Source organism: Silurus aristotelis, assembly GCF_946808225.1.
Source record: "Silurus aristotelis genome assembly, chromosome: 6".
NCBI classification, from domain to species: Eukaryota; Metazoa; Chordata; class Actinopteri; order Siluriformes; family Siluridae; genus Silurus; species Silurus aristotelis.
Genome location: NC_139579.1, coordinates 30,076,637 through 30,103,275, shown reverse-complemented (window position 1 = coordinate 30,103,275; position 26,639 = coordinate 30,076,637). Strand labels below are relative to the sequence as shown.

Here is a 26,639-nt window from a genome sequence, read left to right as displayed (position 1 = left end):
AAATACCAAACTCACAAATACTGCACACTGTATCATAAACATCTGCAAATACAAAAAAACAAATTCCATGCAAATACTACACACAATGTTATAAACACTACTTGGAAATACTAAACATATACTACACGCTGTCAAACACCACCTGCAAATACCAAGCGTACAAATACTACACACAGCACTATAACCACTACCAGTGAATGCCAAATACACAAATACAATACACGCCATCATGAACACTACCTGCAAATACCAAATAGCACACACAGCCAACAATACTACACACAATGACTACACAAACACTACCTGAAATATACTGATCTAGATAAACTCATAAGCATGTCCAGGTCTTTGATGTACTGACAGTATTTAACTCAGGATCCGGTGTTACACTGCGTTACATGGGAGTTTGAAGCTGCTGTAATGTTCATATCCATACAATTGAAGAAGAAAAAAACTCACATTAGCATGTGAACAAACAGCTCACTCGTTTGTCACTTCTTCATCATTTATTTTCATCATACAATAGCACGCTTCGTAAAACCCGTCTCAAAAGGTACTTAATAAAGCAGTGTTCGAAAGTGCGAACAATGTCGCCACGCTGAATATTTCCCTTGAAAAAGAAACCTGAGCCCTGCGATCACCCCGCTATCCATTAATTCGTGATGAGCGCGAGTGCACACTCGTGTTCTGTGCTCCACGGCAGGTATGTGCTCTGTTCCTGAAGAGGAGCACGGCGCTTGCAAGGCCTCTCGTTTTCTCTGTGTAGAGGCGCAGAACAAAAGTTTCACCTCGTGCAACGAAACGGCCCGAGATCACGGACATGTACGTGGCACTGAATAATCGCCTGCTTGTTTTGTGTCTTTTTGAAAACGGGGGAAGGATCTACTACGGCTTGTCTCCTATGTGTAGGAACTGGAGAAATAATACTGAGCCGCAACTCTAGTACATAAACACTAGTGGATTTTCATACACACAAAACAAAGTGCGATCTTATAGAGTTATATTTTAGATCTATTCAGGATTATAACAATCTTTCAATACGGGGTGGCGTCGAAAAGTTTCAAGACTCTCTTTGTTTACGAGAAAGTACTTTATTTATCTACGTTTGCACACCGTCACCTTCAAAATAGTCCCCTTGCACAGCAATAGAGCGCCCCCTGTGTTCCTGACACTTCTTGAACGTGTCCTGGAAGTCTTCTTTTTCGAAGCGTGTTGATCACCTTCTGCGATTGGCGCTTGATCTCTGCAACGGGAAGGAGGGAAGGAAGGAAGGAAGGAAGGAAGGAAGGAAGAAAGGAAGGAAGGAAAAAGAGGGAAAGAAAAAAAGGAGGATGGGGGATGGAAGGTAGGAAGGAAATGAGAATAGAAGGAAGGAGGAAAGGAAAAGAGATAACCTTCGAGCCGGATCTTCATCTTCGGGAAGAGGAAGCGTAATCTGGCAAGAAGGTTGGGTGCGGAAGTGTGGAATGTTCTCCGACGATCATCATGCACGAGTTGCAGTATGTCGTGTCGAACGTCTTTGTGACAAATTTGCCCAGATCCATGCAGAATTTCACGCTTGTTCTTTGCTCTGACTTGCTGTCCGTGATGCAGAGGTGGAAAGTAATGAAGTACAAATACTGTACTTAAGTGGATTATTCTGGTATCAGTACTTTATTTCACTATTTATTTTCGGACTTTCACTCATTACATTTTGTACACAAAAATCTGTGCTTTCTACTACATTCTCAATCCAGAATCGTTACTTTAGTTTGAATCTATTTGGCCACATGATCAATATTTTTTCTTCTCATTGCGCCGTTTTTCAGCATATCAACCCGTTTCTTCTCGTAGCTTTTTCAGTATATTGGTGCAGAAGGCAACAAGAAGTCTGGGGTTCACGTGGATGAGACAGAGGGAGTCAGTGATGTAAACATGACTGAGAACAGAGACTTTCCTGATCATCATCATCTTTTCTCTGCTTGTGTTCTACATGGTGGATGTTCAGTCTGGATACATTTATTAGGGAACACATTTTTTAATTATTTTGTATTAATATATTAATATGATGTGAGGTCCAGTTACCAGCATGAAACAAACAGGTACTAGTAATGACTACTTTTTACTTAAGTACATGTTCAATCTTCCTTAGCATCAGATTAGCCTTCAAATGTTTTGATACCACATTGTACATTATTATATTAAAAGAGACAGACGAGTTAAAAAACAATTGGATGTGGTAGCATTATATTTACCCTTTGCACTAGCAGACCCAAACCTGTCCCAGCATGGTAATACCCCTGTGCCCAAAGCCACCTTCATGAAGATGTGCTTTACATGGGATGGAGTGAAAGATCTCCTGCTATAGAGCTCTGACCTCACAACCCTTCTGAACACCTTTGGGATGAACAGTACCATGTATGGCCTTCAACAATGTCTTTGTTCATTAAGTACTGATATGTAATTCAATGGTATCTTAGTAATCAGTAGGGTATAAACATTTATTCTCTGCGTCGATACTTTTGGATATCTTTCATACAACAGTTTTGGAGAGACCGAACAAGAACGAGTGGGATGAGAGCTGTGGAGACGTGGTTAGCACAGGGACAACGCTAAATGACAATGAATCTTCAGAAGCGCACTCTAAAATCTAGTGGAACATCTTCCCTGAAGAGTGGAGGTAATTCAGCACATAGGAACTCGATGTGGAATGGGATGCTCAAGGAGCACATACCAATCTTATGATGAGGTGCACACAATAGGTCCATTCCTTAAAACAGTCTTTTCTATATCTTCATCATTCATGATTTAATGCCATGTCTACCCCAGAATGTGACCAAACTTCACCGTATATCGAATCGAATTCAAATTGGGATGCAATTGATAGCAATAAAAAAAAGATAATTCACTTTAAAGTGGATTTGTTTAATACAAAAAAAGGACCCCCATGACGTTCATTTTGGAGAAAATAAAGTCTTTCTTTGATTTTAATAACTTTTTTAAACGTAAATATATTCGCATTGTAAAACATTATGGCTGAAGATTTCACAGCAAAAAAAAAAAAAAAAAAAGGAATGTATAGGAAAGGAAAGAAGAAAAGAAAAAGGAAAGAAAGGAAAGAGTGAAAGGAAGGAAGGAAGGGAAAATACAATATCAAGCACAGTAAACGATTCAGTTCTTTTTTTTTATTTTTTTATTTGTATAGTGCTTTATTTTTTAAGTTTTTTGCCTTAAAGTGTGGTCTTGGTCATCACAGAAGAAGTGAATGTATAGGAAAAGAAAGAAAAAAGATGCAAGATAAAGCGAATTATAAGATGAGCTAAATCTTTTTGGCTGACGGTTTCACAGCTTATATAATTGTCGATAAACGTAAATCAGATTTTGTACTGCGTTTATGTTGCGTAAAAATACCACGCATTTTGCGTTAAAGTGAGGTCTTTGAAAACACGGGGAGGACGAAAGGACAGGAAGTAAAGGAAAAGAAAGAAAAATCAAGCAAATAAAATGATAAGATGAACTAAAAATTGTTGTGTTATGGCGTTCATATTACACATTTGATCTATTTAAAGAAAAAGTTTTTTTTTTTGTCTTAATGTGTGGTCTGGACAATGCAGAATAAGTGATTGTATAGGAGAAAAAAAAAGAAAGAAAGACAAGAAAAAATCAAGCACATTAAATTATAAGATGAACTAACAATCTTTGTGTTAGTGTTATTACATATTAAAATTTTTTTCAATTTTTACCCAGAGATTATGTTCAAAATTTTTAACCTCAAGGTAAAAATAATCTTCGGCAATCTTGAAAGTTTCAACCACAGACATGCGGAAAATATAGAACAAAAAGTGAGCGTTTTAAAAAAAAAGTGCCAATAAAATAAAAAATAAAAAAGGCGACCAAGAATCCAGCAGCAATAAGAGAGAAAAAAAATGGAAAACATCATAGTTGACAAGAGCACAACAATCAGCAGAGTTAGAGACCGACGAGAAGAAAGATGTCCAGCGCCCTGTAATTACTGATTGGGTGTATACAGGATTAATAGTGGTCTAGACACAGCCATTGAAAAATCCGCACACTTGGCAAGCATTCAAGGCTAAACTCCAATGCCCGTTTCCAAACTCTCTTTACACGCACAAAGCGTGTGCGAATAACTTTGTCTCAACTGGCACCATGACGTGCCTCGAGTAATCTTCAATGTCTCTGGGAAAAATTGGATTTTATTTCACTACCTGTGAAGCCGATATTGCGGCACCATCTGCGCTGGGGGATGTTTAGAAATCCACAAAAATGCTAAAATGACCTCAAATATATGAAAAGATGAAAAGACCTGTGCATTCATGGAATGTAATATGGCACGGAAATCAAACGTTTTTTTTTTTCCCTCCATGAAAGCATTTGTTAATTAATTGCGGAATTCATTTTGGACCGTTTCGCACCAAATTATGCCTTTAAGTCTCTAACGAAGAATGTGGAAGCTCAGGCGGTAAAGCTCCGGGTTACTGATCAGAGAGCCGGGGGTTCAAGCTTAGCGCCTCCATGTTGCCTCAGTTGGGCCCTGGAGCAAGGCTCTTAACCCCTTCCTGGTTCAGGGGCGCTGTATTATGACTGACCCTATGCTTTGAACGCAGCTTCCGAATGCACTGGGATACGCAAAGACAGAATTTCGCTGTGCTGTAATGTATATGTAAAATAAAGCGGTGGACGAAGGTGGCCTTGCTCAAGCTGAGATTGAAACTCATGACCTTCTGATCCAAAGTGCTATTCTCTGAGCTACCACTTTCATTAAATACTGGGGGAAAATCTGATGCATTCACAGTGGGATGATGCAAATGCAACACTGGGAACTTTGGTGTGAAGAACAAAATGGGATTTAAAAAACATTAATAACGAGATAAAAGTGTTTCTGTTGTTTGTTGAAAAAGTTCCAGCAAAGGCATTTCCAAGTCCAATTATAATTTGCAGATTTCCTGATTTCTTCCTTAATGGATCCTGATGGTAAAACTTGTGGGGTTTCGAACGGCGGCTCTTGGTTTCCCCCTGGTTAATACAGCATCCAATCCTTGATACTGTAGCTCACACACTAATGGTCTGCTGGGTACAGAGAAGACAGACGCAATAATCATGGAAAAATTTAAACATGACAAAAGCTACACTGATCAGGCATAAGGCATTATAACATTATGAGCAGTGAAGTGAAGAACACTGATGATCTCTTCATCATGGCACCTGTTAGTAAGTGGATTTATTTATTAGACAGCAAGTGAACATTTTGTCCTCAAAGTTGACGTGTTAGAAGCAGGAAAAATGGGCGTAAGGATTTGAGCGAGTTTGACAAATTGTGACGTCTAGACGTCTGGGTCAGAGTATCTCCAAAACTGCAGCTTTTGTGTGATGTTTCCTGGTCTGCAGTGATCAGTATCTATCAAAAGTGCTCCAGAGAAGAAACAGTGGTGAACCGGTGACTTGCTGAAGAAGTTAATGCTGCTGATGCTCAATAAAAAAACACAATATTATGCAGGTGATCATAATGTTATGCCCGATCAGTGTATATATTTAGAATTATGCACATTGTGTAACTGTAAGTGCTGCCCTGTGCCATTGTTCTTGTATTGTGTTTTGTTGTATGTAGTCCTGTGTGTCGGTTTTCATTTTAAAACGTATATTTTTCTCTCTGTTTTGGTTTTCCGTCCACAACGAAAACCTCGTTTTTAAAAAAACGTTCTCCAAAATGGGAAAAAATTTTGAAAGCCGTAGTTTTCTCAAGAGTTCACATATGAGGTTTTTGAAAATGACAACACGTTGTAAAACTATTAAAATGAAAGTGTCGACCGCCGTTTTCAAATGTATCCGGATTAGTGTAGGTTTCACAGATTTATATATATTTTTTTACAAATATATATTTTACTTTATATTTTCGAAAAACCGAATAGGTCAATACACAGATTTTTTTATAGGAAATGCGTAGGAACCCTGAGCTGTTAGAGTTTAAATGACAATAAAAGCCACTTGATACTTTGAAAATGACATTGAAAGAATCTTACTGGTGTAAAACTCATTATATATATATATACATAATATACAATTGTACTTTTGCTTTGACTGAGATCAGACAGTTCTTCGGTTTATAATGCTCCTGACTCTGTATAGAAAATACTCACAGCTCATGTGTGTTTAGATGTTGCATGGTTTTTGTCAGCGCTGCTCGGAGCCACCTTCACCCGAGTCAGGTCCAGAACACTGCTAGGAAACGATTGGGATGACGATACTGGCGAGGGAAGGGGTGAACAAGAGTGTAAATTAAAACGTGTGTGTTGAATGTGTGTGTGTGTGTGTGTGTGTCAGACTCACTGTTATCATGGGCAGTATCCAGCACCCCTCGTCGTTTCATTAGGACTTTCTGGAGTTCAGATTGTTCCGGAGAGGACGGTCTTGCGGTAGGTGAGGGGCAGGGGGAGGGGCGTTTCGTGGAAGTCTGCGTCGTTTACACACAGGGAAAATCGTGTCAGCTTCCATCCACTCAGCTATGATTTATTCTATGCGAAATGCAAAACCTACTCTTGAAAAAGTTCTAGGTTGGTAGCGGTGAAGTTTTGATCTACATGGAATCCACATATTTTGCTCTCTCATAAAAATTCCACTTTATTCATTCATTCATTCGTTCCGATTTATCCGAGTCAATGTTGCAGTCTATCTCAGTGTGAGCTCAGTGGTTAAGGCTATGGGTTACTGATCGGAAGGTCGTGGGGTTTAAGCCCCAGTATCACCAAGCTGCTCTTGAGCAAGGCCCTTAACCCTCTCCAGGGGCACTGTATCATAGCTGACTGCAGCTTCTCAACATTTCTGGGATATGCAAAAGTAAGAATTTCACTCTAATGTACATGTGACAAGTAAATTTAGTCATAGCCAATCCACATACTGGCATATTTTTAAGACGTTGGAAGAAACCAAAGAACCCAGAGGAAACCCACAGCAACATAAAAACACCTTAGATAATAAACTGAGCTCAGGGTTACTTATAAACTAGTACTGTGTTGACCCAAGTTATCATACGCTAGCTGTACTCAATATACATTTCATACACATCCATGTCTATAGCACCATCCATATTACATTATAACTGTTCACACGCTCTTTTTGCACACCTACTCGATTTGCTGTTTTGCACAACGTTTTGTTTTTAAGTTTACAAGTACATTATGCAGTATTTTAACTGGTTGGCACTATTTTATGTATTTGTCCTTTTGTCTGCACTCGGTTGCATATTATGCACATTATGTGGTGAGGACAACTTACTTGAGTCCTCAGTTCTGTGTTCTGTTACGTAGCTCTATGTAGTGCGATGTGGCTCTATGTTGTTTTATGCAGCACCAGGGTTTTAGAGAAACGTCTCATTTCACTGTGTACTGCAGCTATAAATGTTCGGCATGACAATAAAAGCTTATTCACTTTGATTTTGTACTTGACTAGTTCTCTTGAGACGACTTCTGGAACTAAAGACATCTTATCTTACAGTGTGTTGCACAAACGTACAACTTTTAATGTAGGTTAAAAAAACTGTTAAAATAAGTGCTTCACTACGAATTATTTTTATTCTATGGTTACATGATTTTTATTCACACACGCACATCTGCTAAATAGCAGATATACTGTATTTGTGTGTGTGTGTGTGTGTGTGTGTGTATATGTGAATAAGACAGCAATCAGAAAAATTGAAATGTTGCTAATTTCACAAGGACAAATTTTCCATATTATACTGTACAAAACCAAAGAATGTATCTAAACGCATATTCACCAAAATCCCTTTAAGTTCCTGAATGGCAGATCCAGACGGTATTCGCTCTCTCGGCTGCTGCATAAATAAAGGAACAACAAAACAGACCGTGTTAATCAGCAACTGGATCGGCTGTAATTCAAATGCACAGGTTTATATTGATTTGCTGAGAAATTATTAGTTCTATAGTAACAGCAACAGTGCCGGGCCCTTGAGCGAGGCCCTTAGCCTTTACCAGCTCAGTTGTGTAAATGACATAATTGTAAGTCACTCTGGATAAAGGCGTCTGCCATTCGTCCAGAGACACGTACAAGAGTGCTTTAATACATAAAGACAAAACAACCAGAGAAAATCAGTGCTAGTTCAAGTGTTTCAGGAAGAGGTAGGTCTTCACACATTGTTTTAAGATATTCAGAAATCCGGGGGATTTATAATCGGACTAGCGAAAGAAAGAACTACAAAACCAAGAATGCAAAAACAAACAACTACAACAACAAAAAATTCTGAAGTGCTGCATGAGCATTTCAATAATCTTTAGAGACGGTGTTACATGGAAAATGATCTGATCAACTTACATGGGTCACATTCTGCATACGCCAATAGCCCCCATATCCAATCTACATCACTACGATCAAGAGATCAACATTTTTTGTCTGTCCCATGAACTCAATTGCAACAAAGTGGTGATTGAGCTTTCACAGTGGCTGGTCCTAAGCTGTAGAACAAACCACCACTATGTATTAGAATTGCTTCTACACGAGCTGCATTTAAATCCATGCTTAAAACTCATCTGTTCTCTTGTGCGTTCAATGTTTTGATTAAATGTGCTGTATAAATTAAATCTGATTCGATCCTCAAAGCCTAATAAGAAGTAGATGAATATTATTTATTTATTATTAATGACTTCCCAAAGGTAAAACCTACGTTTTCCACCATGGGAAATGATGGAAAAATGTGGATCTTAGAAAGAAAGGATGTGCTTTGCAGTCTTGCAGTAACAAGACGAAATTGACCGAATGTTTAAAGTCGATCACTTGTAACTAAAAATATTTTAAATATATAAGGGGGATCACTTATTAATAAGTATAAAATGTAAATCAGCAACCTGCAATGGTATTAGTAATAAGCAGATTTTATGAACTAAACTACATGAAAGTCACCTGTGGGAAAAGGAAGCATGTCGATCATTGGGAAAAAACAAAAAAAACACTACAGAGATTTTTTACAGTCAAAAAAATATACTACGTAAACAAAGGTTTATGGACACCTGACCATACGATTGGTATGAGCTTTTTAAAACATCTCATTGCACATTTAGTTCAAGGAAGAGCCACACATGGCTGGAAAAGGCGGGTTTTGGCCTATAGTGTGTCTCCTTATGGTGTCCAGATATGGTGTCATTGAATATGTAAATGTGTGTATGAGTGTGCGTGTGTGTGTGTGTGTGTGCGCATGTGTCATACCTGTTGTGGTCTGGCCCTGTTGCCGGTCTGAACAACTGGCCGTAGATGAATGCCTTTTTTAATTCTTTCCATCATCTCTGACACAGCCTGCTGTCTAATATCCTTCTCTGATTCACACACACACACACACACACACACACACACACACACACACACACACACACACACACACACACACACACACACACACACACACACACACACACACACACATACATATACACACACATACACACACACAAAGTAAAAAGTATATGAATATTAAATGCATTTAAAGGCAACAATTTCACACCCAAATGCATCCCGATCACACAGTCACAAATATACAACCGGACTGAGGAACGATTTATATATATAAAAAAAAAAATTATACAAAGTTATTATAACACCCAATGAATAGCAGTCGCCACTGCGGTCCCAATGAGCAGAAATGACGTCCTTCTATTAAAGATTCAATAGGCGTTGACCACAAAAAAAAGTCAGGAATTCCCATCAAATCAGCGAGGAATTTAGCCTTGTTCACATTGCTCACATTGAATTCTGCGAATGCAGCCGTTTTTCGGCGTACGCCGGCTTTACATTCTGTTGGAAAGTCGAAATGTTTTTGGAAATGTATTCATATTTTATATCTGTGAAAAGTGCACATGGTAACACTCGACAATAACAGTACACAGATAAACATGTACTAATATGTAAACTAAATGTTACTCGATTATGAACTAAAGATGAGTTAAAGCAGATTCTAATCAAGAACTAATCTTGACTACACCACGAGTCCCATGGATTCATGTGTGAACTACGACTACCTCAATTACAGGTTAGTACATGTTTGTTTATTAACGTATGAACACTTTAGGTTCAGCTAAACACAACTCGCTCTGTGAGAAAGAATATGAATTAAAAGTGCACTATTTAAAATACATTACAAACACCGTCGGATGGTGTTGAATTATCCTCCTCATGGAAAGGCACAATAATAAACACCCGTTTTCACCTGATTATTCATAACGTTCTCGAGAGCCTGTTTTGGAGCTTTAATGGCAAAACTGGGTGGGTTTATGTAAACGTTGAAACAATAATTCAGCTGATTAAACTCGTATCTGATTAAAGTCGAATCTGATTTTGTATTTTGTATTTTTTTTGCAATGAAACTCCTAAATAGAATAAATACCGTATTTTCCGGACTATACGCCGCTACTTTTTTCTCACGCTTTAAACTCCGCGGCTTAAACAATGAAGCGGCTAATTTATGGATTTTTCCTGGGTTTTTCCCAGTTTCACAAGCCAAAAAACTGAACCCCATAACATTAGACCAATGAAATTGCTGAACGGGTTCAGGTAAACCAATAAAACTCTTTATATTAAATCAGATGCGCTCCCACTGAATCGGGCCGCACCACATCATAAATATGGATGATGTTCCTCTGAGGTTTGACCTGCTGCTCACTCGGACTGTCAACAGGAAATGCAAATCATTCGTCACGCTGAAAACAACCGGGCATGAAAACACACTTCACCTGTGTTCTGAGCTGCACAGCATCGGGAGAAAAGATTCACCGATGGTGATTTTTAAACGCATGACGATGCCAAAAGAAAAACTCTCGAGAAAAATTGTTGTGAAAGGAAGGAGGAAGACAGTGAACAATGACTTTCTTGGTAGTCTACTGTTTAGATACAAGCCGTGTAACAGACACTGTCTTTTATTAAAGCCTGTGTAAAGTTCATTAGTTTCAGTGTAGACACCTGCGGCTTATAGACAGGTGCAGCTTATTTCAAAATAAAATCTTTGTCAAATTCAATATTTGGGTGCGCTTAATAGTCCGGAAATTACGATACATAAAAAAAGCAAAAAGGTCAAACAGGTTGCTATGATTTCAACTGTCTTTTTTTGTTTTTTTCCCCCATTTGTTTGACAGAAAAGCCCGACTATCACTCGCTTACTGCAATAAGAGTAACTGCACTTTAGATCACAGGTAGTATTGACATAATCACCAATGTATATCCGATGCCATTTATTCACCATCCAATACCACATAATGCAATAGAACTCATTTTCTTTAACTATTTGAAGTCTTCATTACAGTTTCGATGGGGATTCCAAGCATTTCAACAACTGCAAAGATTCCCAATAGGATTATACATGATACTTTCACAGCTGTAAGAAAACCTTTTCTTTTCAGGACCTTCTGACATTTAAAAAATAATTGAAGTCGGTCATGTTCACGGTGCTAATGACTCTGTCATTTCGAGTGCACTTTCAGAAAATTTTTATTTTTGGACGAGGCCGGAAAAGTTGGTGTCACAAACCTCCTACATATCTGAGGTTCAGGGGAGTGCTTTATAATGGTAATTCGCTTCGTTTCACATGCGCAACGTTCAATGGAAAAATCGGGTTAAACATACAGTAAAGAAATGAGAGTCCAGAAAGTTCAGTATATAAAAATTTTAATCTTTGCAATATTTTCTTTTAGCTAATGATATGCAACTTATTTGAAAGAGGATGTAATTAATAATAGTGCTAAGAATGGAACAGGAAACGGTACTATGGCTTTTCCGTCTTCTCTTGATTTATATGAATTTTTGTGTTTCAACCAAAAAAAGCAGTTTGAGCAAAATTTGGGTTTCGATAAAAATTTTCCTGCTGCGTTTTTTTATTTTTATTTCTTTTTTACAATTTGTAAAACGATGAAAGTTGCCTGTGGGATCAACACGCTCAGGGTGATGGAGTGTGTACCTTTTCCCCTCTGAGTGTAGAATGCCCAGAATTCAGTATGGACAAGGTGCACATCAAAACAGGACATGATGCAGAACTATACACACTTGTGTTCTTACCTGGCTCTTTTGGCGATCCATCTTTCTCTACTAAAGGAATGTCAGCATTGGTGCCTTTTTTCTTACGAAGTAATGACATGAGCGAGCTGGAATAGTTAAAAGAAAAGAAAATCAAATCCTGAGCACATTCTCTCATTTTCTTTGTACAACCCCATAAAATAACATTTGTATTTTTTTCCACTAAACTATAAGGACGAAAGTATTGGGACATCCGACATTTCCAGCTATATGTAGCTCTTTCTCATACTATTAGCAAAAAGTTGAAGGCACACATTGATGGATGTGGTGGCATGAAATTTTCAATTTACTTGAACTAGGGGACCCAAATCTGTACCACATCACTTTGCCCCTGTGCACAAATCCAGCTCCATAAAGATCTGCTTTACATGGGTTGGAGTGGAAGATCTCCCAATATAAATCTCTGAACTTAATCCTATTGAACACCTTTGAGATGAATGTGAACGCTGACTGCACTCCAGGCCTCCTCACCTTCTCACCTACACCAGCACCTGACTTGTGGCTGAATGTGCACTAATCTTTACAAGCGCACATTAAAATCTAAGGGAACATCTTTCCAGAAGACTGGAGGGAATTATAACCAGCAAATGTGGACTAAATGTGGAATGGGACGTTCAAAAAGAAGCAAATCTTATGCTTAGATTTCAAACCTTTGTCCATATAGTGTATTTCAGCACACTGACACTGACCTGAGAGGGTTGGCTGAGACTGAAGATGGAGGTGGAGGAGGTGGAGGAGGTGGTGGAGGAGGAGGAGGTGGAGGTGGACCAGGTATAGGATTTGACACTTGCTGCAGCTTTTTCTGCAGTTCCTCCACTACAACACACACAGTGACACGTGGCATAATGACGGGTGCAGATATAAATGCAGTGAAAGCCACAATAACATACACACAGTAGAACAGATAATAACCAGAAAGACTCTCTCAGTCAAATAAGAACAAGGCGTTTTTCATGCCATCATACTCTCAAACGGAAGCAATTGATGCTTTTTGAGTCTAGATTACGTATATGTAATTGTCTATTTTATTTTATTGTTTTTATTATATGTTTTTGATTGTATCATGTACTGCTGTGCTTCGCTCTTTACTGAATCACATCATGATAAACGGAAATGTGAATAAGTGTCTCTTCATGTAAATGGTACACGTGTGACAGAAATGTGTGTGTGTGTGTGTGTGTGTGTGTGTGTGTGTGTACCAGTGAAGCGGAGATCCTTGGCCTCGGTTTCCGCTTTGGAGCATTTCTCCATGCACTCTTTACGCTCTTCCTCCAGCACAGCAGTCTTCCTCTCCAACGCAGCCAACTGCTTCTGCAACTCGGAGCCGTGTAGTTCCTCCTCCAAACGCTTTAGCTGGGGGCACGTAACACACACACACACACACACACACACACACACACACACACACACACACACACACACACACACACACACACACACACACTATTTGTTCGGTTTTTGTTAGAGAATGTGTTTTACTGCTCTAGGTTTACAATTTTACAATACCAATTTACTATGTATAAATGTGTACATTTGGGATTCTGTATGTGTGTGTGTGTGTGTGTGTGTGTGTGTGTGTGTGTGTGTGTGTGTGTGTGTGCGCAAATTTTCATATTTTAGTAGACCCCCCACAAGGATAGAAATATCTGGACATTTTGACCTTGTGAAGACAACTGGCAGGTCCCCACAATGATTTTCTCTAGTCTAGGATAGTATAAAAGGTGTGTGTGTGTGTGTGTGTGTGTGTGTGTGTGTGTGTGTGTGTGTGTGTGTGTGTGTGTGTGTACCTGTTTTTGGTGCTCCAACCGTTGTTTTTCCATGGTGTGTGTGAGTGATGTTATTTCCTTGAGAGCATTCGCCAGAGCTTCAGAAGGTGACACACTCTGCATCATGACCTGGCTCTGTCTCTTCAGCTTCTTCTGCTCAACCAACATCTACATTACACACAAACACAACACTTATGATTTCTAAATTGTTGTACATCCAATTAAATATGTAAGCTCTAAAATGAGTGATCCTCAAACCATGTAGCCATGTAGGGGTGTAAGAAAATATCGATATTTGTGAGTATCGTGATTTTTTGTTTGCCGATACTGTATCGATTTTTTAAAAATTGTAAAAAAATAAATAAATAATAATTCAAGATTCAAGCTAGTTGTTTAGTTTTGAGATTATATTAGATCAGTACATCGTATCCCAACCCCTGCATCAATACGTATCGCATCGACAGATTCGTTAGCTCTACTATAAATCATAGCTCAGGCTAATCCTATATTTAGGGCAAATATGTGCTGCCGGATTTGCGACCCACAAAATGTAAAATGAATAACATCAAATAAAAAAAGCTAACACACAGAGCAAAAGTGTTAAATGAACTACCAGAGTGATGATTTAACTCCTTCAGAGTTTATGTTCACTTCCATAAACACGTGTTCATTCAACACCGGGAATTCTGCTGCCTACCTTCACTCACATTATGTTATGCAGAATTTGAAAGTTTAGCTAAATTGCTATTTTAAGCTCATTCAACATGCGCAAAGTCTCTGTTTATTAAAAGCAGCAGACTTTAGGTGTGATAAAAGAGAATAATAGACATTAAGGTGTTTATGACTTGCGAATTCAATCTTTTCTCACCACCATTTCCACACCCTGTGATTGACACCCAGAAATCTTAACTCACTTCACTGCAGAACCTCGCAGCAACTGTAAATATCTTAAATATAGTCTGGAATATTAGTTTTCTACTTGAAATTAAAAAATGAGTTACAAAAATAAAATGTAATTATAAATGTCTATATTAAAAAATATATATATTATTTTATGGTAATATACTAAATATAGGGTTACTTAACCTTTTCGAAGCTGTTGGTTCGAGTTTGTCTTTTTCTATCAGTTGACAAGTTTGTTTTAAGCATTACAAACTGCCACAAAACTATAAGTACAAAATCATTTCATTGATATTTCATTGACTGTGATCATATAATAAGTATGGAAACTCCATAACCTTTGAAAGACACATGCATGTTCCTTTTGTATTTATGCAGGTCATTTAACAGTATTTTAAATTTTACACAAGCTTTACACACTCTCGGCATCTGAACAATTAGTTTCTCCGAACATTTAGCTGAAATACTTTGCCTCTTGTAAAACTTGCCGAAGGCGTTCTTTGCTTGTTGGAGATTTCTGTCTGACCTTGTGATCCAGTTCATCCCAGAGCAGTTCAATAGAATTTAGGTGCAGTGACTGGGCAGGTGATTCTAATAAATAATGTTTAAAGGGCTCGGACGTACGCTTTGGCTCGTTGTCTTGTTGTATAGTGAAGTCAAATAGAAGCATGTTGGTTTATTATTTAAATTACATGTATATATTGAGTTAGCATCTTTTTAACAATATAAACATAAACTTGAAGTGTAATGTATTGCTACATGTATAATCACCAAAAAACTACTGTTTCTGCCTTTTTTATACCATTTTATAGTACTGTTGACTAATCTTTTTTGCATTTAAACAAAAGATACATGCATGTGTCTCTTAAAAATTATAGAACAGTAGGTGCTTCCAAACTTTAGACAGACACTGAAATACTCAATACATTTTTTAAAATTAATTTCATATTTAAGTCATAAAGAGGTTTGCTAAAAAAAATCTTTTTTTTTTTCTTTTCTTTCACTGACAGCCCATGATCAGGATTTGGACTCAATCTTTGAGTAATAAAGAAATCACTTCATCCAAATTTGATCTGAAAGAATTTAAGTCTACCTCCCCTCTATACACCGACCACAAGTTAATTAGCTATCTATTATTAATGTCTAGTGGGCACAATGACTCCGAGGCCACACAGCATTCCTGACTGCAATCAAGACATTAATGTCTGCAGACGGATTAAAAAAACGCAAACAGGTACAGTTTAATGAAGGGCTGAAGGTCGTGGAAGGGCATAAAGAGAAAGTGTATAGAAATAAGAATTGGTTTGAGGGATCACGGGAAGATGACTTCATGAGTCATCTGAAGCGGACGAATGACAGACTTGGGCCCTGATGAATTGTTCTGCATTCCTAAAGGAGATAATAGACACAAGGCCTAATAAAAAAAATATATATATTTCTTCAATGTTAAAGTTTTTAGTTTGCTTTGTCCTTCAGTTTATTCTACAGTTCTTGCTGGGCCAGTGTGTTGAATAGATATGAAAAGGATGTTGCACCAAAGTGTGCGTGACATTTTATTACAGTGACATAAGATAATAATTGAATAAAACAATCGCACTACAAACGCACGTTGTAACACAACCGACAAACTCGCAGTGACGTGGCTTTTTCAGTAACCTTTGCAAGACGCATTTCAATGATTTATTAATTCCCAATAATGACAAATTGCATGTTTGTTTTTTTTTTTTTATCTTTCTTATATAATCTTTTTACAAAGATATTAAAAATACTATAATAGTATATAACTATTATTAGTTGAGAATTATAGTCATATATACTGTAAAGTGGGAGCGTAGTGGTTAAAACTCTGGTTTACTGAATGAAGGATGGGGGATCAAGCCCCAATCTTGCCAAACTCCCACTCTAGGGGCCCTTCAGCAAGGCCCCTAACCCTCTGTGCTCCAGGGGTGCTGAATCATGGCTGACCATCGCTGGGATATGTGAAGAAAGAACTTCTTTGTGCTGCAAAGTAGCACCTTTTCTATTACTATTATTATTAGTGTACATATTGTTAGTAAACTGTTATTAGTGGTGTTTCTGTTCACACACCTGGATATAAAAATCCTGGATGCACTCTAACATGCTTCTCCGCTCGACACAGCCTCATCATGCGATTATGAGTTTCTGTAAGTTCCAAACCTCTCATCCTCAACAAGGCAGTTCTGTCTATAGAACTTCCATCACTAGATGTTTTTTCTTTATTGCACCGTTTAAACTTTGGAGTCTGTTATACGTAAAAATCGCAGGAGAATAGCAGTTCTGAAAAAGCTCTGACCAGCTCAATCATACCGCGTCAGAAATCACAGATTGATGTGAACATTTCACAAAGCTGCTGGTTCGTACTGGCACGATTTTAAGCGTCGCGTTGACGCCACACAACAGGCTGATTAGGTAATTGCACGAATAAGTCGGTATGCAGATGTTCCTAATAAAGTGCTCAAAACAAAAATGGAAACGGGTTTATTTTGGAATTTTGCAGAGAATATATTTGTGAATTATGCCACAGGAAAGAAGCCAATTTACAAGAAGCCAAATGCACCAGAACGTCTAAAACTTTGCTAGTTAACTCTAATTTCCTTCCAGGCTTTGATTATGTTGTTTTGTGTCAAAGCGAAATGGACACAAGACTAATCACTTCAGTTTGTAATCAGAAACCGGCTGCCGACTTGTTTCACTCGGAATAAAGTGCTTAAAAGAAACTTCACTTTTGGAGAAGAAAATGGCAGTTTGTGGTAATATACACTATATGGACAAAACTACACTTTTAGGACACCTGACTTTTCCAGCCAGATGTTGTTCATCTCCAAACTGTTCCCACACAATTGTCCCACCTTAGCTGATCATCGATAGATCCTCTGTGGAGATGGTCAAGAGCATCAAATTCCTTGTCCATCTGGAGGAGAACCTCACCTGGTCAACACCAGGTCCATCAGCAAGAAAGCCCAGAAGCATCTCTTCTTTCTAAGAAGGCCGAGGAAAGCCCATCTCCCTCCCTCCCCTATCCTAACCACGTTCTACAGAGGGACCATCGAGAGCATCCTGAGCAGCTGCATCACTGCCTAGTTTGGGAACTACACTGTTTCAGATCGCAAGACCCTACAGAGGATAGGGAGGACAGCTAAGAAGATCATCTGAGTCTCTCTTCCCTCTGTCACGGACATTTACACCACACGCTGCATAGTTATATTATTACTATATAACATACTTTAGTCTTTATCTCTGTGTTCTGTATGTAGATGTATGTTGTTTAATGCAGCACCAGGGTCCTGGAGAAACATTGTCTCACTACCCTGTGTACTGCGTCAGCTAGATATGGTTAAAATGACAATGAAAGCTTCTTGACTTGAGCTTTTTGACTTGAAATCTAGTGGAACATCATCCCAGAAGAAAAAATGGAGGTTATAACAGCAAATGGACTAAATGTGAAATGCGGGTTCAAAAAGCAGGACTTTAACCGACTAGGGAAGTTGAGGCTTGTGAGTTCAAATCCAAGCACCACCAAGCTGCCACTGCTGAACCCCTTGACTGCCCAGTTGTATCGGTCAATCTTGATAAGAGTGTCTGGCAAATACCATAAAGTAACTGAAGGACATCTTAAAAGTTCATCATTTGACTGTTTTTTGTTTCTGACCACCATGCAAACGTCACTGTTTCCACCAATTCTATATGAAAAGTCTTTGGTCTTACACAGCCCATGCTTTGGTAGGAAAACATACACAAGTCCTCAATACAATTTTATACACATCAATGCCTATAGCACCACCCGTACTGTACCCGTTTACATGCTGTTTTTGCACACCTACTGCTGCTGTTGCTATTTTGCACAACATTTGTGTCCTGGTCCAGAGGTCTTTGCGGACCAGTGGTGGACGGTCAGGAAGTAAACATAATGAAATGCGTTACTGTACTTGAGTAGTTTTTTCGTTTAACTGTACTTTATTGAAATACTAGCTGAAAGTACCCGTGCTTCGCTACGGAAGGCAGAACGCTTAGCAATATGGCAATAAGCAGTAAGCACTGAGCAGGACTGGATGATCAGAGATCAGAAAGTAACGTCAACAAATAACGTACTACCCCTTTGTAGTACCGATACAGGGCAAACTACTTTGAAAATTTTTTTTTATCTAACATCTAATAAGAAACAATGTAGTAAGTTTCATGAGGATCCGTGCTGTTATTTCGAAGAATTTACAATGCGTGAGAAATCGCGTTTTTCGCGAGTTAGCCGCGATCCAGGGCGAATTTTTCAAAACCCTTTCTTATTGAGCACCTAAGACCCAAGAGAAAGGTATGTTCCAAATTTCATTGCAATCCGTTCAGTGGTTTTTGAGATTTCGTGATGAGTGAGTGAGTCAGTCAGTGGTATTTGAGCTTTATATATATATAGATTTCCATTCGGGGAGTCTTTAACTTCATTTGAAGTCAAATATCTCACTTTTTAATCTTACTTAAGTACATTTTGCAAAATCAAAAGTGCATAAAAACTTAACTGGTGCTTTGTGTATCTACTTATCACAAACAGCATCAGTTCAACAGGAAGCAGAACATTTATAGAGGAATACGTGATGGAAGAAACTCCTGACTCAAACTTATTGTCTTCGTCCACCAGTGGTGTGTGTTTCTTTGTATATTCTTACCTTGTGTGCAAAATTCTCTGCCTCTACACGCAAATCCTTCTCCAGCTCCAGATCAGCCTGCAAGGCCTCATACTCCTCCACTGCATAGTGAGACACTACACACACACACACACACACACACACACACACACACATTCTTGTATTACTGTTTGTGTGTTATATTTAAGCGAAATGCCCTTACAATCAAAAATGTCATTTCCATCATCATCATCAAGTCCCCAGTATAATGCACCATAAGCCCACCCACACATAAAAGACAACCGTTTTACACACACACACACACACACACACACACACACACACACACACACACACACACACATTCTTGTATTACTGCATTTGTGTTATATTTAAGCCAAATGTCCTCACAATATCAAAAAAGTCATTCCCATCATCATCATCATCATCATCATCATCAAGTCCCCAGTATAATGCACCATAAGCCCACCCACACGTATACAATACACACACACACACACACACACACACACACACACACACACACACACACACACACACACACACAGTATTAAATGAGACTAGTGTCTGAATTGTGGCATGGACAGAAATAAAATATTGCAGCACTGAAGGACTCGGAGAACAAAAACCCCTGCATCAAATGGCTGGTGTAATTATGATACAAGTGCACACATTGTCTTAGAGATCAGAGGTGACGCAGCGCATGTGTATGCGCAGGGTTACAGCAACTGGAACCGACCTCTGTTATACTTCCCCAAGAGCTTCTTTTGTTGGAGCGTTTCGGCAATCAAAACAGTATTATCGTGTTTTTCTCGCAGGAGCTGTGTGAGAGAGAGAGAGAGAGAGAGAGAGAGAGAGAGAGAGAGAGAGAGAGAGAGAGAGAGAGAGAGAGAGAGAGAGAGAGAGAGAAGAGAGAGAAGGTGAGAGAGAAAGAGAGAGATTTTGTCTGAAAGATTCTGAAAAGCAACAGAGAGTTTGTGAAAGAATTATATACTCCTATTCAGACCTTTCATTTAAGTTTGTGAATTGGGAGTGTGTGTGTGTGTGTGTGTGTGTGTGTGTGTGTGTGTGTGTGTGTGTGTGTGTGTGTGGCTGAGGGAACATTAAACTTGTTTAACTATGGGGCAGGTATAGTAGTGTGTGTGTGTGTGTGTGTGTGTGTGTGTGTGTGTGTGTGTGTGTGTGTGTGTGTTAAGTGTGTATAAAGTACTCTAGTACTTTAGTGCATGGTCTGTGTATAATGTTCTTTGTGTGTTTATATGTCGGGTGTGAGTGTGTATGGTGAGTTTGTATAATGTTCTGTGTTTGTATATGTGTCTCAGTGCAGGGTGTGAGTGTGTATGGTGAGTGTGTATAATGTTCTGTGTGTGTATATGTGTCTCAGTGCAGGGTGTGAGTGTGTATGGTGAGTGTGTATAATGTTCTGTGTGTGTATATGTGTCTCAGTGCAGGGTGTGAGTGTGTAGGGTGAGTGTGTATAATGTTCTGTGTGTGTATATGTGTCTCAGTGTAGGGTGTGAGTGTGTAGGGTGAGTGTGTATAATGTTCTGTGTGTGTATATGTGTCTCAGTGTAGGGTGTGAGTGTGTAGGGTGAGTGTGTATAATGTTCTGTGTGTGTGTATGTGTCTCAGTGTAGATTGTGAGTGTGTATGGTGAGTGTGTATAATGTTCTGTGTGTGTATATGTGTCTCAGTGCAGGGTGTGAGTGTGTAGGGTGAGTGTGTATAATGTTCTGTGTGTGTATATGTGTCTCAGTGCAGGGTGTGAGTGTGTAGGTTGAGTGTGTATAATGTTCTGTGTGTGTATGTGTCTCAGTGTAGGGTGTGAGTGTGTATGGTGAGTGTGTATAATGTTCTGTGTGTGTATATGTGTCTCAGTGTAGATTGTGAGTGTGTATGGTGAGTGTGTATAATATTCTGTGTGTGTGTATGTGTCTCAGTGTAGATTGTGAGTGTGTATGGTGAGTGTGTATAATGTTCTGTGTGTGTGTATGTGTCTCAGTGTAGATTGTGAGTGTGTATGGTGAGTGTGTATAATGTTCTGTGTGTGTATATGTGTCTCAGTGTCAGGTGTGAGTGTGTATGGTGAGTGTGTATAATGTTCTGTGTGTGTATATGTGTCTCAGTGCAGGGTGTGAGTGTGTAGGGTGAGTGTGTATAATGTTCTGTGTGTGTATATGTGTCTCAGTGCAGGGTGTGAGTGTGTAGGTTGAGTGTGTATAATGTTCTGTGTGTGTATGTGTCTCAGTGTAGGGTGTGAGTGTGTATGGTGAGTGTGTATAATGTTCTGTGTGTGTATATGTGTCTCAGTGTAGATTGTGAGTGTGTATGGTGAGCGTGTATAATGTTCTGTGTGTGTGTATGTGTCTCAGTGTAGATTGTGAGTGTGTATGGTGAGCGTGTATAATGTTCTGTGTGTGTATATGTGTCTCAGTGTAGATTGTGAGTGTGTATGGTGAGTGTGTATAATGTTCTGTGTGTGTATATGTGTCTCAGTGTCGGGTGTGAGTGTGTATGGTGAGTGTGTATAACATTCTGTGTGTGTGTGTATGTGTCTCAGTGTAGGGTGTGAGTGTGTAGGGTGAGTGTGTATAATGTTCTGTGTGTGTATGTGTCTCAGTGTAGGGTGTGAGTGTGTATGGTGAGTGTGTATAATGTTCTGTGTGTGTATATGTGTCTCAGTGCAGGGTGTGAGTGTGTAGGGTGAGTGTGTATAATGTTCTGTGTGTGTATATGTGTCTCAGTGTAGGGTGTGAGTGTGTAGGGTGAGTGTGTATAATGTTCTGTGTGTGTATATGTGTCTCAGTGTAGGGTGTGAGTGTGTAGGGTGAGTGTGTATAATGTTCTGTGTGTGTGTATGTGTCTCAGTGTAGATTGTGAGTGTGTATGGTGAGTGTGTATAATGTTCTGTGTGTGTGTATGTGTCTCAGTGTAGATTGTGAGTGTGTATGGTGAGTGTGTATAATGTTCTGTGTGTGTATATGTGTCTCAGTGTCGGGTGTGAGTGTGTATGGTGAGTGTGTATAATATTCTGTGTGTGTGTGTATGTGTCTCAGTGTAGGGTGTGAGTGTGTAGGGTGAGTGTGTATAATGTTCTGTGTGTGTATATGTGTCTCAGTGTAGGGTGTGAGTGTGTAGGGTGAGTGTGTATAATGTTCTGTGTGTGTATATGTGTCTCAGTGTAGGGTGTGAGTGTGTAGGGTGAGTGTGTATAATGTTCTGTGTGTGTATATGTGTCTCAGTGGAGGGTGTGAGTGTGTATGGTGAGTGTGTATAATGTTCTGTGTGTGTATATGTGTCTCAGTGTAGGGTGTGAGTGTGTAGGGTGAGTGTGTATAATGTTCTGTGTGTGTATATGTGTCTCAGTGTAGGGTGTGAGTGTGTAGGGTGAGTGTGTATAATGTTCTGTGTGTGTATATGTGTCTCAGTGTAGGGTGTGAGTGTGTATGGTGAGTGTGTATAATGTTCTGTGTGTGTATATGTGTCTCAGTGTAGATTGTGAGTGTGTATGGTGAGCGTGTATAATGTTCTGTGTGTGTGTATGTGTCTCAGTGTAGATTGTGAGTGTGTATGGTAAGTGTGTATAATGTTCTGTGTGTGTATATGTGTCTCAGTGTAGATTGTGAGTGTGTATGGTGAGCGTGTATAATGTTCTGTGTGTGTGTATGTGTCTCAGTGTAGATTGTGAGTGTGTATGGTGAGTGTGTATAATGTTCTGTGTGTGTATATGTGTCTCAGTGTCGGGTGTGAGTGTGTATGGTGAGTGTGTATAATATTCTGTGTGTGTGTGTATGTGTCTCAGTGTAGGGTGTGAGTGTGTAGGGTGAGTGTGTATAATGTTCTGTGTGTGTATATGTGTCTCAGTGTAGGGTGTGAGTGTGTATGGTGAGTGTGTATAATGTTCTGTGTGTGTATATGTGTCTCAGTGTAGGGTGTGAGTGTGTAGGGTGAGTGTGTATAATGTTCTGTGTGTGTATATGTGTCTCAGTGTAGATTGTGAGTGTGTATGGTGAGTGTGTATAATGTTCTGTGTGTGTATATGTGTCTCAGTGGAGGGTGTGAGTGTGTATGGTGAGTGTGTATAATGTTCTGTGTGTGTATATGTGTCTCAGTGCAGGGTGTGAGTGTGTAGGGTGAGTGTGTATAATGTTCTGTGTGTGTATATGTGTCTCAGTGCAGGGTGTGAGTGTGTAGGGTGAGTGTGTATAATGTTCTGTGTGTGTATATGTGTCTCAGTGCAGGGTGTGAGTGTGTAGGGTGAGTGTGTATAATGTTCTGTGTGTGTATATGTGTCTCAGTGAAGATTGTGAGTGTGTATGGTGAGTGTGTATAATGTTCTGTGTGTGTATATATGTGTCTCAGTGTCGGGTGTGAGTGTGTATCGTGAGTGTGTATAATATTCTGTGTGTGTGTGTGTATGTGTCTCAGTGTAGTGTGTGAGTGTGTAGGGTGAGTGTGTATAATGTTCTGTGTGTGTATATGTGTCTCAGTGTAGGGTGTGAGTGTGTATGGTGAGTGTGTATAATGTTCTGTGTGTGTATATGTGTCTCAGTGTAGATTGTGAGTGTGTATGGTGAGCGTGTATAATGTTCTGTGTGTGTGTATGTGTCTCAGTGTAGATTGTGAGTGTGTATGGTGAGTGTGTATAATGTTCTGTGTGTGTATATGTGTCTCAGTGTCGGGTGTGAGTGTGTATGGTGAGTGTGTATAATATTCTGTGTGTGTGTGTATGTGTCTCAGTGTAGGGTGTGAGTGTGTAGGGTGAGTGTGTATAATGTTCTGTGTGTGTATATGTGTCTCAGTGTAGGGTGTGAGTGTGTATGGTGAGTGTGTATAATGTTCTGTGTGTGTATATGTGTCTCAGTGTAGGGTGTGAGTGTGTAGGGTGAGTGTGTATAATGTTCTGTGTGTGTATATGTGTCTCAGTGTAGATTGTGAGTGTGTATGGTGAGTGTGTATAATGTTCTGTGTGTGTATATGTGTCTCAGTGGAGGGTGTGAGTGTGTATGGTGAGTGTGTATAATGTTCTGTGTGTGTATATGTGTCTCAGTGCAGGGTGTCAGTGTGTAGGGTGAGTGTGTATAATGTTCTGTGTGTGTATATGTGTCTCAGTGCAGGGTGTGAGTGTGTAGGGTGAGTGTGTATAATGTTCTGTGTGTGTATATGTGTCTCAGTGCAGGGTGTGAGTGTGTAGGGTGAGTGTGTATAATATTCTGTGTGTGTATATGTGTCTCAGTGTAGGGTGTGAGTGTGTATGGTGAGTGTGTATAATGTTCTGTGTGTGTATATGTGTCTCAGTGCAGGGTGTGAGTGTGTAGGGTGAGTGTGTATAATGTTCTGTGTGTGTATGTGTCTCAGTGTAGGGTGTGAGTGTGTATGGTGAGTGTGTATAATGTTCTGTGTGTGTATATGTGTCTCAGTGTAGATTGTGAGTGTGTATGGTGAGTGTGTATAATGTTCTGTGTGTGTGTGTGTGTCTCAGTGTAGATTGTGAGTGTGTATGGTGAGTGTGTATAATGTTCTGTGTGTGTATATGTGTCTCAGTGTCGGGTGTGAGTGTGTATGGTGAGTGTGTATAATATTCTGTGTGTGTATATGTGTCTCAGTGTAGGGTGTGAGTGTGTAGGGTGAGTGTGTATAATGTTCTGTGTGTGTATATGTGTCTCAGTGTAGGGTGTGAGTGTGTAGGGTGAGTGTGTATAATGTTCTGTGTGTGTATATGTGTCTCAGTGTAGGGTGTGAGTGTGTATGGTGAGTGTGTATAATATTCTGTGTGTGTGTGTATATGTGTCTCAGTGTAGAGTGTGAGTGTGTAGGGTGAGTGTGTATAATGTTCTGTGTGTGTATATGTGTCTCAGTGTAGGGTGTGAGTGTGTATGGTGAGTGTGTATAATGTTCTGTGTGTGTATATGTGTCTCAGTGTAGATTGTGAGTGTGTATGGTGAGTGTGTATAATGTTCTGTGTGTGTATATGTGTCTCAGTGCAGGGTGTGAGTGTGTATGGTGAGTGTGTATAATGTTCTGTGTGTGTATATGTGTCTCAGTGCAGGGTGTGAGTGTGTATGGTGAGTGTGTATAATGTTCTGTGTGTGTATATGTGTCTCAGTGCAGGGTGTGAGTGTGTAGGTTGAGTGTGTATAATGTTCTGTGTGTGTATGTGTCTCAGTGTAGATTGTGAGTGTGTATGGTGAGTGTGTATAATGTTCTGTGTGTGTATATGTGTCTCAGTGTAGGGTGTGAGTGTGTATGGTGAGTGTGTATAATATTCTGTGTGTGTGTGTATGTGTCTCAGTGTAGGGTGTGAGTGTGTAGGGTGAGTGTGTATAATGTTCTGTGTGTGTATATGTGTCTCAGTGTAGGGTGTGAGTGTGTAGGGTGAGTGTGTATAATGTTCTGTGTGTGTATATGTGTCTCAGTGTAGGGTGTGAGTGTGTAGGGTGAGTGTGTATAATGTTCTGTGTGTGTGTATGTGTCTCAGTGTAGATTGTGAGTGTGTATGGTGAGCGTGTATAATGTTCTGTGTGTGTATATGTGTCTCAGTGTCGGGTGTGAGTGTGTATGGTGAGTGTGTATAATATTCTGTGTGTGTGTGTATGTGTCTCAGTGTCGGGTGTGAGTGTGTATGGTGAGTGTGTATAATATTCTGTGTGTGTGTGTATGTGTCTCAGTGTAGTGTGTGAGTGTGTAGGGTGAGTGTGTATAATGTTCTGTGTGTGTATATGTGTCTCAGTGTAGGGTGTGAGTGTGTATGGTGAGTGTGTATAATATTCTGTGTGTGTATATGTGTCTCAGTGTAGATTGTGAGTGTGTATGGTGAGCGTGTATAATGTTCTGTGTGTGTGTATGTGTCTCAGTGTAGATTGTGAGTGTGTATGTTGAGTGTGTATAATGTTCTGTGTGTGTATATGTGTCTCAGTGTCGGGTGTGAGTGTGTATGTTGAGTGTGTATAATGTTCTGTGTGTGTATATGTGTCTCAGTGTAGATTGTGAGTGTGTATGGTGAGCGTGTATAATGTTCTGTGTGTGTGTATGTGTCTCAGTGTAGATTGTGAGTGTGTAGGGTGAGTGTGTATAATGTTCTGTGTGTGTATATGTGTCTCAGTGTCGGGTGTGAGTGTGTATGGTGAGTGTGTATAATATTCTGTGTGTGTGTGTATGTGTCTCAGTGTAGGGTGTGAGTGTGTAGGGTGAGTGTGTATAATGTTCTGTGTGTGTATATGTGTCTCAGTGTAGGGTGTGAGTGTGTATGGTGAGTGTG

General features: G+C 39.4%; 1 protein-coding gene across 2 annotated transcripts in view; it reads right to left on the bottom strand.

Annotated features, from left to right (window-relative positions):
• Nucleotides 1-3,835: 3,835 nt before the first annotated feature.
• The window catches only part of shtn1 (shootin 1), a gene marked incomplete at its 5' end in the record, with an annotated part of 54,268 nt that continues 31,464 nt past the window's right edge, over nt 3,836-26,639 (bottom strand). Inside the window, 11 exons of one of the 2 annotated variants that reach the window (XR_014534103.1) lie at nt 3,836-5,067; nt 6,135-6,241; nt 6,325-6,448; nt 7,769-7,825; nt 9,211-9,839; nt 12,043-12,128; nt 12,750-12,876; nt 13,260-13,413; nt 13,848-13,994; nt 19,403-19,497; nt 20,121-20,202. Coding sequence is in view for 1 of the 2 variants with exons in the window: in XM_083544703.1 (XP_083400829.1) it covers nt 6,138-6,241; nt 6,325-6,448; nt 7,769-7,825; nt 9,211-9,317; nt 12,043-12,128; nt 12,750-12,876; nt 13,260-13,413; nt 13,848-13,994; nt 19,403-19,497; nt 20,121-20,202 (1,083 nt within the window). The remainder of the gene's footprint in view (nt 5,068-6,134; nt 6,242-6,324; nt 6,449-7,768; nt 7,826-9,210; nt 9,840-12,042; nt 12,129-12,749; nt 12,877-13,259; nt 13,414-13,847; nt 13,995-19,402; nt 19,498-20,120; nt 20,203-26,639) is intronic. The other variant, XM_083544703.1, reaches the window with a different exon arrangement.